Genomic DNA, 16371 nt, shown 5'->3' on the forward strand with positions numbered 1-16371 from the left:
AACAGATATATTCAATAATTATACATGATTATGATTATACATCAGAGGCTGGGGTGTCCGAGCTTACGTGCCGACGACTTCATGGGGACGATGGAGGGGCTCCGGAGTTGAGCTCGAACGGTTGCTGGCAGAAGCTGCACGCCGTCGGGCTTCGGCGCTGAAGGCCCCCTTGGCGAACGATGTCGTCCTCAGCGTTCTTTCTTCCGTACTCCTTGTCGATTTTTATATCCTTCTTATTCCCCACATTCCCTAGGTTGAGGACGCCCACGCCGGAGTGGGAGGGGCCTAGGGCTTTCACTTGGGCGCACAAACACACCACCGCACTTATGGTCTCGCCCCCGTCACTTGTTGAGTCCGAGGGAAAGAAGGTTGTCGAGGTAGCGTCGGCTGTGGTAGACGGTCTCTGGCCCGCTGACGGTTCCCGCGGGTCACCGACCTCCGTTCTCCATCAAATGACACTCGCCACTCAAGGAAGGCTGGAACGCGAGGTCACTAAAAGGCCGGGAAAGTGGTCCCTTGTCCTAGGATGTGCTCGGGAGTGTTGGTGATGATGGCCGCCGTCTTGTCACGGGGCCAGGCCCGCCGAAACGAGGCCCTTTGTCCCCGGCACGGTCACGGCAATTGGGGAAGATAACGCCCGTCTCCCCGCGGCGGCGTTCGACACGTGCCGACACTATGGAAAGGGGGTCCGGTTGTGCTTAAACCCCTTCGTTTTGGTCGTTCACTCTCAACGAGTATGGCTCGGTAATTGGACGCAGCGGTCACCTGGGTCTTCTCCGTGCGGTCCATGGCGGCAGGCCCGAAAGCAATCCCACTCAAGTTGCTTGCAGCCATATACAGTAGAAACGTGTGCTGGCTGCTTCCAAAACGAGACCGGCTGTCGCCGATCTCCTCTCTTCCAGCTGAATTGCTTTCCCTTGAGTGCTTTTGCCGCCACTGGGGGCTCCGTCTACGCCGCGCCGTCGAACGCGGACCCTCGTAGCACACACAAGGAACGTCACACCGTATACAATGAAGGGCCCCAGAAATTTCGGCCACCTGGGATTCTTTAGCGTGCGCTGACATCGCGCAGTACACGGGCTTCTAGCATTTCGCGTCCATCGAAATGCGACCGCCGCGGCCAAGATCGAACCCGCGTCTTTCGGATCAGCAGCTAAGCACATGACCACTGAGCCACCGCAGTGGTTCATCGTTGTATGTCAGGCAGTGAAAACGTGAAGGAAACGTTCACTATTTTTTTCTTTTCACTGAAGAAACAGATTTATTAAATGAATAATTCTTCTTGTGCAGTTAAAAAATAGGTAGATCAATTTCCGAACTTCCTCATGCAGTGCAGTTCCGTACTCCATTTCCATCCAAATTAATCGCTTGTTGTTGATGTGCAGTATATTGATATGGATTGCATATACATATGTCCGCAGAAGTTTTAGTTTATTCGTCCAGAAACGTTATCAGTTCTGTTTAGCGAGTGACTTTATAAAACGCCTCATGCGTCTCCGGCAGCTGACGCTGATTTTGCCTCATGGATAGGTTAAAAAAATGAATTTCCGTAATATTGGAGAGGATTGATTTATTTACGCAAAACGTCGATAACTATTAAACTTTAATAAATTGTCTGCGTCCTACGAGATATTCGGGGCAAAACCAGTCTTGTACAAGTTAGAGAAAATGGGTCTTTGACCCCACCGTGAGTACAAGAAAAAACCATGTGCCATGGCGCTCTTTGACCACAGGTGCCCTTGCGCCACAAAAAAGTCATCATCATCATGTAGTTGTGGACATTGATTCTGCCTGATTCTACAGAAAAAGCAAGGGTGGCAGCTTCAAAAGCTACATCACCCTATCCACTTGTGCAAAAACAAGAACAATTCGCCAGGAGCCCGTTTATAACTTAACGACTGAACGTTTTTTGCACGATTCACGACGCTTTGTCGCGCTCAGGAGACCGCCATCGAGTATATCGGTAACGCTCTGACGTTTAAGAGGGCTTCCAAAGACCTAGAGATGCTGTGAAAGATTCTTCGTAGCCGTGAACCGCAAGATTACACCACTTCTCAGCAGCTACCTTGGCAGCGGCATGGTGGGAACGAATGGCGAATGCAGTGAAGGAAAGATTGCGGAAAGCCCTCGGACACCAAAGCGTCCCGCCTATACAGTGCTTGCGGACGCGGCGGCAACGAGAAATTCCCGGACATTGGCATAAGCCTACGCAGACCCAGAGGAACCATCGTTCCTGACGCTCTCCCATCTCATCATCAGCTGCAAATGGCTGATCGCTCTTGCCGCAGCAAGGGCAGCACCCATCCTTGGGCGCTGTACTTGCAAACCGGCAAACGATCATGATTTCGTCTTGGAGGCGATGGTTGAAGGAGTTGTGCCTGCCCCCCCCCCCCCCCTTTCACCTCTTCAAGATCTGCGAGTGCCATCGGCGTAGACGGCCTAGTGATTGCGCACAAAGAAAATGCATAAGACCACCGGTACAGCTCCTGTATCCATTGGAAACAAGCGCGAAGGAGCTATACTCAATTTTTTTTTGGGGGGGGGGCGGAGAGGATGTAAAGGACCATAGACAGTAAGAGCGTATAAAAAAGCAGAAACAGCAAACGCCGAAGCTGATCGTTAGAGATTTTCTCCCCATATGATTTATCCACGATTATTCGAACCCGAAAGTTTATAGTAGTAGTAAGGCTAAATTCAAAAACTACTGCACTGTGGCCACTGGTCGTTGCCCATGTCGCCCACGTGTTGGACGATATGACCTCCGACTTGATACGACTTGGACTAGGGTCGGGAAATAAATGTTTCCTTTCTATCGCCATACGGAGAGTAGCGCTACTGCTTTGATGCCCCGTAGAAAGTAATAGAAGAGATAAAGTGGGCCCTATGTGACAGCTTGTGGTGTGTTTAATTGCACAGATCATCTCTCAGCTCCTGCGTAGGGCCGAGCTTTGCGTGCTTGGAAATAGCAGAAAGGCTTCAAGAACGTTTGGCTTCCACAAATCTACCGCATGACGTGACGATACCTATTTTTTCCCTCCACAACTCAACTTAATAACACGGCAGTGTTCCATTTCAACTGGTCGCGAGGTGATCGAGTAATTTCAAAGTAATTAAATGTTCTGTACTATAGCGGGTCAAACGAATGGAACCTTGGCGGGCCTTGCACTATGTTAGCCTGGAAATGGGCCTTTGAACAAGGTGGAGGCGCATGCAGTATAAACTGCCGGTGTCATTTCTTCGGCCCGAAAAAAGGCGAAATTAATAGGAGTGACTAACTTTGTGCGCTCCGGAAGGAACGTGGAAAGAAAGAAAAATATTTCCGCTTGAAAACGCTACGTTCTGCAGCACATGTAGCTTAGTTTGTATAATGCGGTCTCATTGATCACCGCTAAGCTATGGTTATGCAATCGTTTTGGACAGCGTATGTCTAACAATGGTGTAAGGCAGGTCTTCCTGAAACAAGTTGCTCGTCACTTCTTGGCCAGCGCCAACAGCTCTGACGCTGACCGACTTCGCGCATGGCTGCGCCATGCTGTTATAGAAGAGGATAAGGCCTATATATCCCGCTGGGCGCTAAAATTTTGTCGTGATCTCCTATCGAAATTTCCTTCTTTATGCCACTACACCTTGGCCAATCTCCCCATGTGGGTATGTGCCATGCCTTAAGAGGACGACGAAGAAGAATCCCGTGTGCAGCCGCGCGAGAGCTCATGCCCCCCTAACCTCCTGCAACCTCCTCGGCTACGAAAACTGTGCGATCCAAATTTTGGTAGGTCATCCCATGCTTGCCACATGCAACTGGTCATTTAAATAGCCACCGCCTGGTTATGGCCAATCCCCCTTGTGGGTATGTGCCATTGTGTGAGGTCAACAACAACAACAACAACAACGACAACGTTGGAATCGAGACGTGGGCGTTCCCGCTCCTTCTCAGCGTAATCCATGGACCAACGGAAGAAATCATATGCGTACGTAGAAACTTCCCTATTCTACTTTACAGAACGCTACTCTGAGCAATAGCCATGATCTCGACTTAAGGCGTCGAACGTGTTCTTGCTTCTGTGCCGCGAATGATAGGCCTAATTGTGAGGCATGCTATCGACACATGCACCGCAAAACGTTCGTCTTTAAATGAAAATTGGTTGTGAGGAAAGGAAAGGACGCAGTGATTGTCCCACATATCTCTGTGGACACCCGAACCGCGCCGTAAGGTAAGGGATAAAAGAGGGACTGGGAGAAGAAAGGAAGAGGTGCCGTAGTGGAATAATTTCAATCACCTAGGGATCCTTCACGTGCACACTGGCATCGCACAGCACACGGGCGCCTTTTTGCGTTTCGCTTCCATCGAAACGCGGCCGCCGCGGTCGGAATCGAATCCGGGTACTCCGGCTCAGTAGATGATGTCTAAATGCCGCCTTGAGAATATTTCGTACTTAGCTTGGCGGAACAAATCAAGCTAATTAATTCACTTATTAGATGCGAAAGCCGAGGAAGCGACAATGAAGGAAGCCTTAGGAGACATCTCCGGAATATTTTTACCTCCTGCGATTTCTTAATGCGTTAAAATTCGAGTGCGCGACAGCTTGTGCATTTGATCTCCGTCAAAATGCGGCCGGCACCAAAGCCCGCCCTCCTGCCGAGTAGCGGAATATCGTCACAAAGCCACAGTGGCGGAATAGGTTTGGGTAATCAGCTTTGCCTTGGACTAAAATTGAGGAATATGATCGCATTTGTTCTACAATGTCGTAATCGCTACGGCGGCCTAGAAATGGCACCGTTCGGTCAGGATAGCTATGCCCAACAAATCTGTACAAAACAGCAGGAAACCTTCATGAACGCATTTTTTTGTTTCAAATAATGTAAGATTTCACTATAACAACCAATACATCCGCACATCAACCGAGGGTAGTCTTGATTTTTTTCTATTACCGTTTTTGCTATCGTCAAAAGCGTTTCCCGTTAGTTTTCTATGGCAGTCTTAACTGTTGGATACGATCGATGGAAACAAAAGATTTTCCTACATATGAGAAGAATGGCCCATTACCTTGAATGTTTTTCGATAAGAGGACATCACAATTTTCAAATTCTTGGCCCGACAATGTTGGACATGAGCATCGCACAGCACATGGGCCTGTAGAATTTCACCTCCATCGAAATTCGATCGCTGCGGCCGGGTCGATCCGCGTCTTTGGGGTCAGCAGCCGAGCACCATAACCACTGATCAGCCGCGGCGGCTAAAAAGATAACACCTTCACTATAGTTTGTCACTCTGGTGGGAACGAAATACATAGCGTAGAAAACAGGCAACAACGATCTTTTCAGATCACATACAGCATTTCTGTAGCATTTTTAGTACGCTAGCACTAAGAGTGGCCATTCCCGGCATTTGTTTCGTGTGTTTTTCTGTCTCAGTTTGAAGCCACATTTGACACGGTGGGAAGGCTGCTCTTGCTCACCTGCCCACCACTCGGTGTGTAGGTGAGCATGAGCAGCCTACCCACCGTGTCAGGCGGCAGCACAATTAATCGTGAGAGGATGCTCGCAAAAGCAACCTAGATCGCAACCCGATCCAAGCAATCCAAGTTCCCCTATAGAGTCCTGCATCGCTTGAACGGTGCACCACTGTGCCAGGAAGAACCCCATGAATCTATGAATGTGAATTCCCTATTCCGCATATTTCGACATTAACACATTATCGCTACTGGAACAACTGCAATCCGTGAACACTGGGTCTGAACACCGGAACCGAAATGAAAACCAAACTGCTTGTGCACCTAATTCGCATTTCGCCTAACTATGCAGATCAACCACTGGAGACAGCTCGTGCCCTGCTTTCAGCATAGTATTTCTTAGATACAGCGGACAACGCCCAGCGGTGCTGATGTCGGTGGAAGACGCGCGCCCGAGCATTCGTGTTAAGCGTGCTGACGGTGGTACAGCTTTTTTGTTGGAAACCCCAGATACCACGCCATACAATACCGTCACACAAGGTGCTATACCATACCATAGGGAAGCTGCACGTTTGTAAGAAACCAGCGCGAAAGAACGGGACGGAAGCAAGGGAACTTGTAGGCCATTGCTTGTCCGTGTTCCCTTGCTTCCGTGCCGTTCTTCTTTTGCGTCGTTTTTTTTTTACAAACATGGATCGCCTCCAACTTACCCAGTTCAGCATCCTTGTGCATACCGAAGCTTCCGGAAGCAGGCAGTTAAGCATTTTTAACAGTACCGTGATGTCGGCAATGCGGTTAGAACAGCTTCCCCTCTGTGTTCAATTCCTCTGGTGGACGTTTTCATGCGCGACCTCGCTGCCCAGGGCACAGCACACCGTGCCATCCCTGGATGGGGGAACAGCGCACGGCGCAGTGTCCGAGCTCAGCGAGAACGCGCAGTCGGCGGGCAACGCGGCCATGGAGGAGCTCCGCAACCTGCAGGCCCCGGCCAAAGGTGGCACGCCGGTCACCGACACCGACAGCACCATGGTGCGGGGCATCCACGTGCATGGCATGCTGGCCGCCTGCCTGGGCTCCTGCGCCGCCGGCACCACGCTGGGCTTCGCGTCGGCCGCCATGGCTACCATCGAGCGAGAGTCCTGGTACAACCCGGCGACGGGGGACCGCTGGCTGGCTGACGCGCTGCTTCTAGGGGCCGCCGGGGGAGCGCTCTTGTCAGGTGCCGTACCAAGCGGGGCGTGCGGACTAAGGTGTTCCGGAAGATTATGAAGGGAATGCGTGTGCCGTTTTGGTTGCGACGTCTTCGTTCAGTAGTCTCCCCAACCCGGCTGTGCTCGGAGGAAGGGAAACTGCGCCATTTTAGCGCGAAAGCGCTGCTTCACTAGCAAAGCTGAAAAGCGCGAGGTATGTGTGAAGCCTCAACGTTTGACGGGCCGCCAGCGGTGGAGACCTTGCGCAGGTGATCCGTTTATAAAAAATTAAAATTGTTTCTAAAAAAATTGTTTCTAACATTGCTTCTTTTAAAAAACGCTCTAATACAAAAACTCAACGACATCGTGTTTTCCTAGCACCGAGCCGGGGTGGAAAGGAATGTGTCCACGTTTGAAGTGTTTTTTGTAGTTTTCCTAGTTTTGTGCACGATACTAGGATGTGGTTCACTGTCAGTTCATCTCCACATGCCTCGCATATAGGTTTGTCCTGTTTGATAAGCATGACGTGGCGATGATCATGATGTACTTTTATGGCGCAAGGGCACCTGCGGCCAAAGAGCGCCATGACACAAGGCATTTCCGCCTCTTTAACTTAGGGTCAATGTCCTATTATTCAAGCACTTCACCCTAATTAAACCGGAAAGCCGGCCAGGGTAAAGCTTGTACCCATTGTAGCACCGGTGGGAACATGACGGCACTGGGGAATAAGTATGGAGTTGCGTTCGAGAGGTGTGCGTCCTGTAACAAGCCAACACACTACTTGAGTAAAGCGTTCTTGATTACTACTATCTTCTATTCCTGAATGATCGGTTTTACTAGTGTCACATATAATAAGGAGTCTAAAATAAAATTATGAAGGAAAGAAGTGTGAAGAAGAAGACGTGGATTAACCGAAGACTAAAGAACATGAAGAAGCAGCATTCGGTGAGGTGAAGAGAAGAAGACGACGACAAGGCTTACGTGGACTAACGCCAAGGCTACAAAAGGTCGAGGGAGAGCGAGGCACGGGGGGGAACAGCAGAGAAGCGGAGGCTCCGGCGAGTCAGGGACGCTTCGGCTGGAAGAGAGCGGCGCCTGCTACTGTTCCGGTGAGCTCGCGTTCTACGGCTTCGCATCGTGGACTTCCTGCCGTTCCTGAGCCTGTTCCGTGGAGTCAACGGAGGACGCTACCACCTGCTACGGCCAGGGGTGTCTCTAGAGCTGTTGCCACCCAGCCGGATGGTGCCCCCAACGCCAACACCGGCATCACCTCCACGGGCGCTTGGACCGGGAGCTTGTACAACGCAGCCAGCGACGCCAGCCGTAGCACGTCGAACGCCATCTCGACGCCGGCTACTGGACCCATACAACGCCGCAGCCGCACCGAACCAGCCGTGAGCACGAACGCCGACCGCTAACAGTAGGACGCTAGTAGTAGACGCTTGTAGCAGTGTTCCCGGGTCGTGTGTATTTATAGTCCGTGTTTTGTGTTAGCTTTGTGTGCTAGTGTGTGTGTGTGTGACACGTAGGGTGTATTAAATGTGCGTCTGTGTGGGTACACCTGTCGCCTAGTCCATTCTTTCGGTCCGAGTGTTCTCCGGGGAGAGGTCCGTGACAACTAGGTGCAATTTGTTGTTCAGGTTGTTGTCCCATGAGGCCTGCCATCTCGCTCTCAGTTTCTTATGTATAAGCAAACCGGACATTGCCTGGTTAACTTCCTTGCATTTCCGTTCTGCGTTTCGCGTGAGCTGCCTGCCGGAAGTGATGATAAACGGCCTCTTCTCCGCAGGCTTTCCGCTCTGGGCGCTGGGCAGCCGGACGACGATGCTGCTGTGCGCCGTGGGCCTGACGGCTTCGTGGCTCCTGCTGGCGTCCTCCACCGAGTTGGTGGCGCTCTACGCGGCCAGGGTGTCGTGCGGGGCGTGGCTCGGCCTCACAACCATCGGCGTCAGCCTGTACGTGGCCGAGGTGGCGCCCCCAGAGAAAAGAGCCTTCTACACGGGACTCACCGAGGTCGGTGCTTTCTTCTACGGCAGCGCTATGCAAGAATACTAGACAGCTTTAGAATACCGTGTACAGTGTTCACGTTACCTAAGTAGCGGAGGACGCGCGTCGTCAGTGCGCATGCGCACTGACAACGCGCCGGGTGCCAGACGGTGCCAGGCACCCGGCAACTGCGCGAGCGATTGCCTCGTCGGTATCAATCAGAGGGGGTGCACTGGCGATGGGCAGGCTCCTGGTATTTCGGTAACCGTTAGCGTAATATGGTACACGGTTTACTAAACGTGCCTACTAATTCTCACTTGGCACGTTAAACGACTCTCCAAACGCCAAAGCCCGCCGCCTATTTGATAGGGAACAATCCATGAATGTTCGCTTGTCCTCAGTAAGGTAGCTTAATGATTCGGCAAGGTGTAGAACTGACTTTGTATAGGCTTGCACTGATCGGCAGAAAGAAAAGACAGGAAGGTGCTGGTGTCCTGCTCCAAGTTTATTCCGTAGCGAAATACAGGGATTGGACAGACGATAAATCAGCAGTTGCGCCCCAAAAAGTAATCGAAATCAGCAGCGCGGCCTCTATGACTCAGCAGTACGAATGCGCCCTGAATGTGCTCGCGCGTTGCACACCCAGGTGGCTACCAGCACGGGGATCGTGGCGAGCTATGCGCTGGCCGGCTTCTCGTGGCGACAGCAAGCGACCGTGTGGTCCGTGGCTCCCCTGGGGCTGCTGGGCGCGCAGGGATTCCTAGTTGAGAGCCCCCGGTGGCTGCTCTTGCATGGCCGTCGCCACGATGCGGAGACGGCCGCTGCGCGCCTCTACGGGTACGACCTGCCGCCGGAGTTGAAGCGCTGCAAGAGCCCCGACGAAGGCGCCACGACTACAGTGCCGTACGCTGCACAAGCCAGGCCAGTAACATCCAGTCCAGGCTGGAACGACGAGCTAATTTTGTTACATTGATAGTTTATTCGGTTTAACGTCCCAAAGCGACCCAGCCTATGGGGGACTCCGTAGTGAAGGGCTCCGGAAATTTCGACCACCTCGGGTTCTTTAACGTGCACTGACATCGCACAGTACACGGGGCCCTACAATTTCGCCGCCATCGAAATTCAACCGCCGCGGCCGGGATCGAGCCCGCGTCTTTCGAGTCAGCAGCCGAGCGCCATAACCAATGAGCCACCGCGGCGGCTTTATGTTACATTGAGGAATAATTGAAGTTGGTCTGTGTTAATAGATTACTGTTGAAAAAGAGGCGTCTTATAACCAAGAATATATCAAAGAATGAAAGTCAGGTACCTGTACCTTTAAGCAATCCGTCTGCGACGTCAGATTTTCTGCGCGTGGATGCCTTAAGTTAGGCTGCACCTCAACTCACTTTCAAACAGTGATCACGGAGTCCTTCACGGATTTGGCGACACGAGCTTCAATCGAATGACGGGAAAAAATTATGCAATTTTTTAGCGAAAAATCAGTTTCTTGCCCCAGAATAAACATCATCGTAGTTACAAAGGGCGAAAAAAACGAGTCAAAGAGCGAAAAATTTGAGGCAGTTGTCCTCACTGTAGCTTTAATCAGCATTCTATAGCCAACTCAAAAATCTCCTATATACACGGTGACCAGGTAACGTTAACTGAATGTTTGAAAGGCATTAGTGGAGAGTGTGATTGGGGAACCTGTTCATCACTTTCATACGGTCGGTTGAATACCATTGAAGGTGTCTTCATTCGTACAGGGTGATCCAGCTAGTGTGGGCGATATGTTTTAACGGCAATGACAGGGACTGAGCAAACATCATTCTGTGGCCGATTTATGTAGCAGATTTTTCCGCTAATCTCTCATTTGAAATAAGCCACTGGAAAGAAGTACAAAGCTCTGTTAAACGATGAGGAGATCAAAGATTACTGTTGCCGGCTGAGCAAAGGCAGACTCATGAGTGTTGTGTATGTGCAGCTTTGTCTCGTGTCTCCGTCATTTAGCGACACATCTGTGCTCACTTCGTTTCCAATCAGAATCCCGGAGGGATGTAATGGTCATGTAGGCATGGTAGCAGGTACTGGTCAGAACGTACCAAATGAGACGCTGCAATCCAAGGCCTGTATCTCGAAACGCTCACGCGGGAATCGAGCAACTTCATGCACGCACCCACTTCTGCGCTGCCTATTGGCCGAAGAATGCAGCCTTCTGACAGAGAGCCATGAAAGTCTTCACCCTAGACGCGGCAGTTGGCATCGACGCATCCTGCTAATACACGAGTTATGGGACTTTGCAACTGCGATCATCAAATAGCTCTGAGCGGTCAAGTCCTACTTCACATTCTACCCTTCGCGGTTAATCAGTGGTTACGGCGTCAGGTCGCTGAGCATAAGGATGCGGGATCGAATTTGGGCTGCATTTCGATGGAGGCGAGATTCAAAAAGCGCCCATATGCATTGCGATGTCTGTGCACGTTGAATCCCAGGCAGTGGAAATTAATCCGAAGCGCTCCACTGCAGCACTTTTGCTTCCTTCTCTCACTCCCTCCTTCACATCTTCTCTTGAAGGCACGATTAGGGAGAGTGACATTTACTACGCCTTTCCTTTTCCTCATAACTTCATTACTTTTCGATACCACTCCACCGTATACAGGCGGCTGTCCGCGTGCCTGGTGCTCCACCTGGTGCAGGGCTCCACGTGCGCTCACCTCTTCCTTTACCGGGGCACCCAGGTCACGCAGGGCCTGGTGGCGCAGCTGGCCGCGCCCCTGGCGGCCGCCGCCATCACGGCCGTGCACGCGGCCTTCGTGGTCACGTTCGCCTTCTTGACACGCGCCGCGGGACGTCGCCTCCTTCTGTGCGTGTCCACGCTGCTTGTGGCCTTCTGCTTCTGCGTCTTCCCGCCCTTCGAACACCTCGTCTTCAGGTGCGCGCCGCCGAGCTGAAGGCATTCACGGAATTCTTAGTTATAATTCGACCCATTTTCATTCTTTTGTAAAAAAAACAAATAGTTGTGTGTTTGCCAGCAAACGACTGCATTTATTGCTGTAAAGACTGCCGGATAAAACGGAACAACTCTGTTCAAACCCACGACATTTATGACAAACAGGATTCCGCCAAATGCATGACGGTGTGCAGTAACCTCAGAAGTAAGCAAAATAGAAAATAAGCATTAACTTCAACAGCGGTAGTTAATAGAAACGGCATGTAGTTGCGGCGTCCGTATTTTACTGTCTTTTTCTGCCGTATAAATCTTCGTTTCAAGTGACAACAGCGATTAGAACGAGGTAATCAATCTGCATAAGGCCAACTTGAATTTGTTCTCAACCATGCCTTCAAAGCATTTAGCACTCGGAACTCTGTCTCTGGTGTAAACGGCGTTGCCTTGATACGTCGTTAAAAGCCCCCGTCGTTCACTGCCTCGTTAGTAAGCGTTACCGAGGTGGCGCACAAGGTCAGTGTGTGAGTACTGGGCGCTCTCGTATTGCGCCACCCAGTGGTGACCTGGTCAATGTCTGCTTGCGAGTGAGCGGTACCGCAGGATGTAAGGCAGAGCTGTCGCCAGGGCAACATGAGCCGGGGCATAACTTCACATGTCATCAAGATGGCAGCTTCCGGGGAACATGTTCATTAGCAAAACGTAGCCACATCCCGAAATGGAAATTAGCTTTCGAGGATCCCCACATTACCCTAGATCCTGAAGACCGCTGCACACGTAGGCTGCCTGTGCAGTATAATAACCCTGATTCGGCGCGGTCTTGGCAATTTACCCGCCGCGGTGGCTCAGTGGTTAGGGCGCTCGACTACTGATCCGGAGTTCCCGGGTTCGAACCCGACCGCGGCGGCTGCGTTTTTATGGAGGAAAAAAATTGGAGGCTTATCAAGGTTAAGCCCAGTGGATGTGAAGCTGTCTCAGTCGTTCCTTTTCAAGTCGCTGTTGTCGCTCTTCGAAGGTTTCCATGGCACGTCTCTGTCGTTTAGTGGCATTCCAGATTCCAGCGCTCCGAACTCGTAGAAATGCTGACGGAGTCGCCGATTCCGCTAGTTGAATCACTGGTTGAGGCTTCACTGGGCTCCGGAATAATTTCGACCACCTGGGGATCTTTAACGTGCACTGACATCGCACAGCACACGGGCGCCTTAGCGTTTTTCCTCCATAAAAACGCAGCCGCCGCGGTCGGGTTCGAACCCGGGAACTCCGGATCAGTAGTCGAGCGCCCTAACCACTGAACCACCGCGGCGGGGCTCGATTACTTAGGAGTCTGCATTTTTGTGAAGAGGTGGCTAAGTTTTCTCATTTTAGTGTGTGATTAGTAATACCCAACTAAAGTGATGCTGTGATAATTCTGAATCCTGCAGCGTTTACACTGTTGTGCAATATTCAATGTTACGTTCCTGTATGTATTTCTTATTTTAAAGTCAACTTTGAAATTGCAGTTGCAATGATTGCTCTGATTACTTAGGAGTCTGCATCTTTGTGAAGGAAGAGGTGTCCAAGTTTTCTCGTTTTAGTGTACGATTAGTAATACCCGACTATAGTGATGCTGTGATAACTCTGAATACTGCAGCTTTTACACTTTTGCGCAATAATCAAGGTTACGTCCGTTTATGCATTTTTTATTTACAGTCAGCTTTGCCACTGCAGACATTGCAGCTGCAGTAGTCATTTTCAATGCTTACATGTCTGCATTTCTGTGAAATAAAAGGCGTCTTTAAAGTTTCTCGTTATAGTGTGTGAATACAGTGATCTGTTACAATCACAAAGAGAACAGGGTGCTTACAAATTCATTTCTTTCCAGCAGAAAAAGCTGCAGCAGCAGCTTGACTAGTCGTGGTGTCTAGCAGGTTACTGCTTTCGAACTCCCTGATTACTGAAGAGGTTGGAAAACATAATGAAACAAAGTACATGGAAATGTAAAGAATCAAGTGTGCAGAGCTTTTATGGTACAAAAATTAAATACACAAGGACATATTCATAAGATGTAAAGGTACATAATCTGAATGCAGAGGCTCACATGAAAAATAAAAGAAAGTCTTCAAACGCAACAAAAATTTCTGACATTTACACAAACACGCACTTGAGGCTGTAAATTATTGATATCCAACAAAGTTCGCTAGGCAAAACAGACAGACAATGTAATTCATAAAATGCAGATGGTGAAACATAATTGCGCTTGTGAACTGACCGGGGACAACACAGGGGCGACACAAACACGGGTGTGCAAACTGTCAACTGAAGTTTATTGCAGTTTGCACACATATGTAAGCTTTACATGTCAAAACATAAATCCAAAAACACATTTAAAGCAGCAACTTTCCTATCGTATCAACAAGCATCAAAAAAAGGCTGTCCCAGCAGATCGGTTTACGTTTGATATTACTTTTCCAAGAATTGCTTTTTTTGTTTGGAAAGCAAACATGAAGGGTCACTTACACAAATACCCTCTTTTCCCGATTCCCACAGCTCCCTGATTGTCTTATCTCTGGTATTATGTTTGACCATGTTAACTACCAACTAGCCCAATTTGAAACCCTCTCAATGGAGGTGCATTGCTGCATGGTACTGGTACCCATCTTCTTCGGTGACTTCAGTTACCCTATTACCTTGTCCCTTTTGTCTGTCCAGTACATCAGCACAATCCAGGCAATTATTGAGCCTAGTACAGGATCACTACCATGATAAGGCCCTCCTTTTGACATCAACTCCTGATAAAGTAACAAGTATAAATGTAATCGTAAACACCAGAAATATCGCGCAAATAATTGATTCTTTAAAAGCGCGCACTACACTTGAAGTAGCGAACAAAATACGTTACCACTGGCGGCAAATATGCCTCCGCAAAATTGGCGGACGACGTGCTACCTCACCCTCTGCTTCGCGAACTCTTATTTATTGCGTTCAGTATATGAAATAAAAAATCTCAAAACAAACTCGCTAAGTACAGCCCACACACAGAAAAAGCTGCGAGTTCACTTTATATGCAATTGTGTGCATAGAATGTCAAAAGGTTAACTCAAACCAGAAGGGCATGTGAGTGAAGCATATCGCAAAATGAAAATACCTCAACAGTTGTCACTCACTCTCGTATTACATAGTAGCACCGTGCTTCATATTTTTTTTATTATATGAGAGGTCTATACAACTGGTAGCATGCTCCATTGTGACAACACAGTGCCAAGGACAAAGAGATAGCGAAGAGACCAAAAGCAAGTCGTCTTCCTCTCTTTGCGTCTTCTTTATGCAGTGTTGTCAAAATAGAGTCGCTGTTGTTGACATTGTTAAATTTAGCACACTGGTGGCACATGTCCACGGATTCACGTAGAACCTTCTCTGTTCTACACACACAATACACAGGCAGTGGTCGGCAGCTGCGACCCGCAATGACATCAGCTGGCACGCCGTGTACTCGGTGATCCTGCTGGTGCTCAGCTACTCTGTTGGCCTGTGCCACCTGTTGTCGCTGCTCACGGCTGAGCTATGCTCGGGACCCGGCTTACTGCACCACATGGGAGCCTCGGTTGCCTGGAGCTTTCGCTGGATGCTTGCCTTCCTACTGCTGCACTTCGACCGCGAGCTGCTGATGATCGGGCGCGCCGTTCACGCGCCGCTTATGCTGGCTGTGGCGCTGATGGTGACCGTCGGTGGCTTGGTTGCCTTCTTGCCGGAGACGGAAGGGCGGACTCTGGGTGCCATCGAGAGCGGCGAATAAGAAACGCGCGTTCTTGGAAGGTTGGTCGTGACGTCAAGGACACGTCATCGTGCCGGAGGCCACTCATGGGCACACGGTCGTGCTTTATTTGCTCATTGGCATCAGTATCGTTCAGCACGTTCTACTAGAAGAGGAGGAAGTCTCACGCGATCTGAAAACTGTGTGCAATGCTTGAGCACTTGTGGTAGATTGGGCGCTTTTTCGCGCGCAAAGTGGTCACGTGACTGCACTATTTCGTGCGTTTCCTGTTGACGCACCTTACAACGTTGAAGTCAGTATAAGCACATGAAAGCAATAAATCAATATTAAAGATTTTGAAATAAGTCTTGCCCTTCTTTACCTCACTTTGAGCTTCGCGTGATCTGAAAGCGGACGGCGATGACGAGTGAAAAGCATGTGAGCACCACGTCTTGCGTGAACAGAGAACACAACATTATAAACTTCAACGATACAGAAAAAAACATTTACAACAATGTAACACACTCCATCCACCTCACAACTACGAAAGCTGACTTAGCGCACCGCTCATAATCGTCTTCCCATAAACGGGGGCATGTCCGCTTCCCTTCACAATGCCTAACTTGATCACACTCTTCATCTGTGCCATAACGCAAGCAGTTCACTTAGAGCCAGCAAGGCCTTCCTTGATCGTTTTTTCTTGGCGCTCGTTCTGATTCTGCACATTTCGCAGTTCCTCTAGGTACTCTCTGGTCCACCCATGCCAGAAAGCTTGTGTGATCTGCTGGCGTCAGGTCCAGTCTCTGAAGGGATATGTTGATTTGATCAGCTTCGTTTTTTCTCACGCTAGGCAGCAACGTGAGGTGTCTTCCTGTCAAGAAGGAAGGAAGAACAAAGAGGTTCCGGTTCTTTCTGTCCATCGCATACGTGCGTTAAAGGTATGGCGTTCAAGACAGCTTCAAATTTGGCCACGGTCGTTGCTAGCTCGTCGGACAGAGCCTTGAAGCGATAACTTTTTTGATAGCAAATTTTGTTGATCTCACGAGTCGCTCATAAAAGCCAGCCCACCATGAGGTGCGCTCTACTATGAAC

The 16371-nt window shown here is 49.9% G+C and overlaps 2 protein-coding genes across 2 annotated transcripts; both read left to right on the forward strand.

Moving 5' to 3' along the window:
- Positions 1–3890: 3890 nt before the first annotated feature.
- On the forward strand, positions 3891–9730 carry LOC144132717 (solute carrier family 2, facilitated glucose transporter member 8-like). Its single transcript, XM_077665319.1, has 4 exons — positions 3891–3968; positions 6314–6669; positions 8430–8653; positions 9273–9730. The coding sequence occupies exons 1-4, from the start codon at positions 3943–3945 to the stop codon at positions 9597–9599; spliced, it is 933 nt and encodes a 310-aa protein (XP_077521445.1). The 5' UTR covers positions 3891–3942; the 3' UTR covers positions 9600–9730.
- A 1321-nt stretch (positions 9731–11051) lies between these two features.
- On the forward strand, positions 11052–16253 carry LOC144132718 (uncharacterized). Its single transcript, XM_077665320.1, has 2 exons — positions 11052–11537; positions 14967–16253. Exons 1-2 carry the CDS (start codon positions 11074–11076, stop codon positions 15319–15321), a joined length of 819 nt encoding a protein of 272 aa, XP_077521446.1. The 5' UTR covers positions 11052–11073; the 3' UTR covers positions 15322–16253.
- Positions 16254–16371: the final 118 nt, after the last annotated feature.

This window comes from Amblyomma americanum, chromosome 5 (assembly GCF_052857255.1).
Source record: "Amblyomma americanum isolate KBUSLIRL-KWMA chromosome 5, ASM5285725v1, whole genome shotgun sequence".
Classification (NCBI taxonomy): Eukaryota; Metazoa; Arthropoda; class Arachnida; order Ixodida; family Ixodidae; genus Amblyomma; species Amblyomma americanum.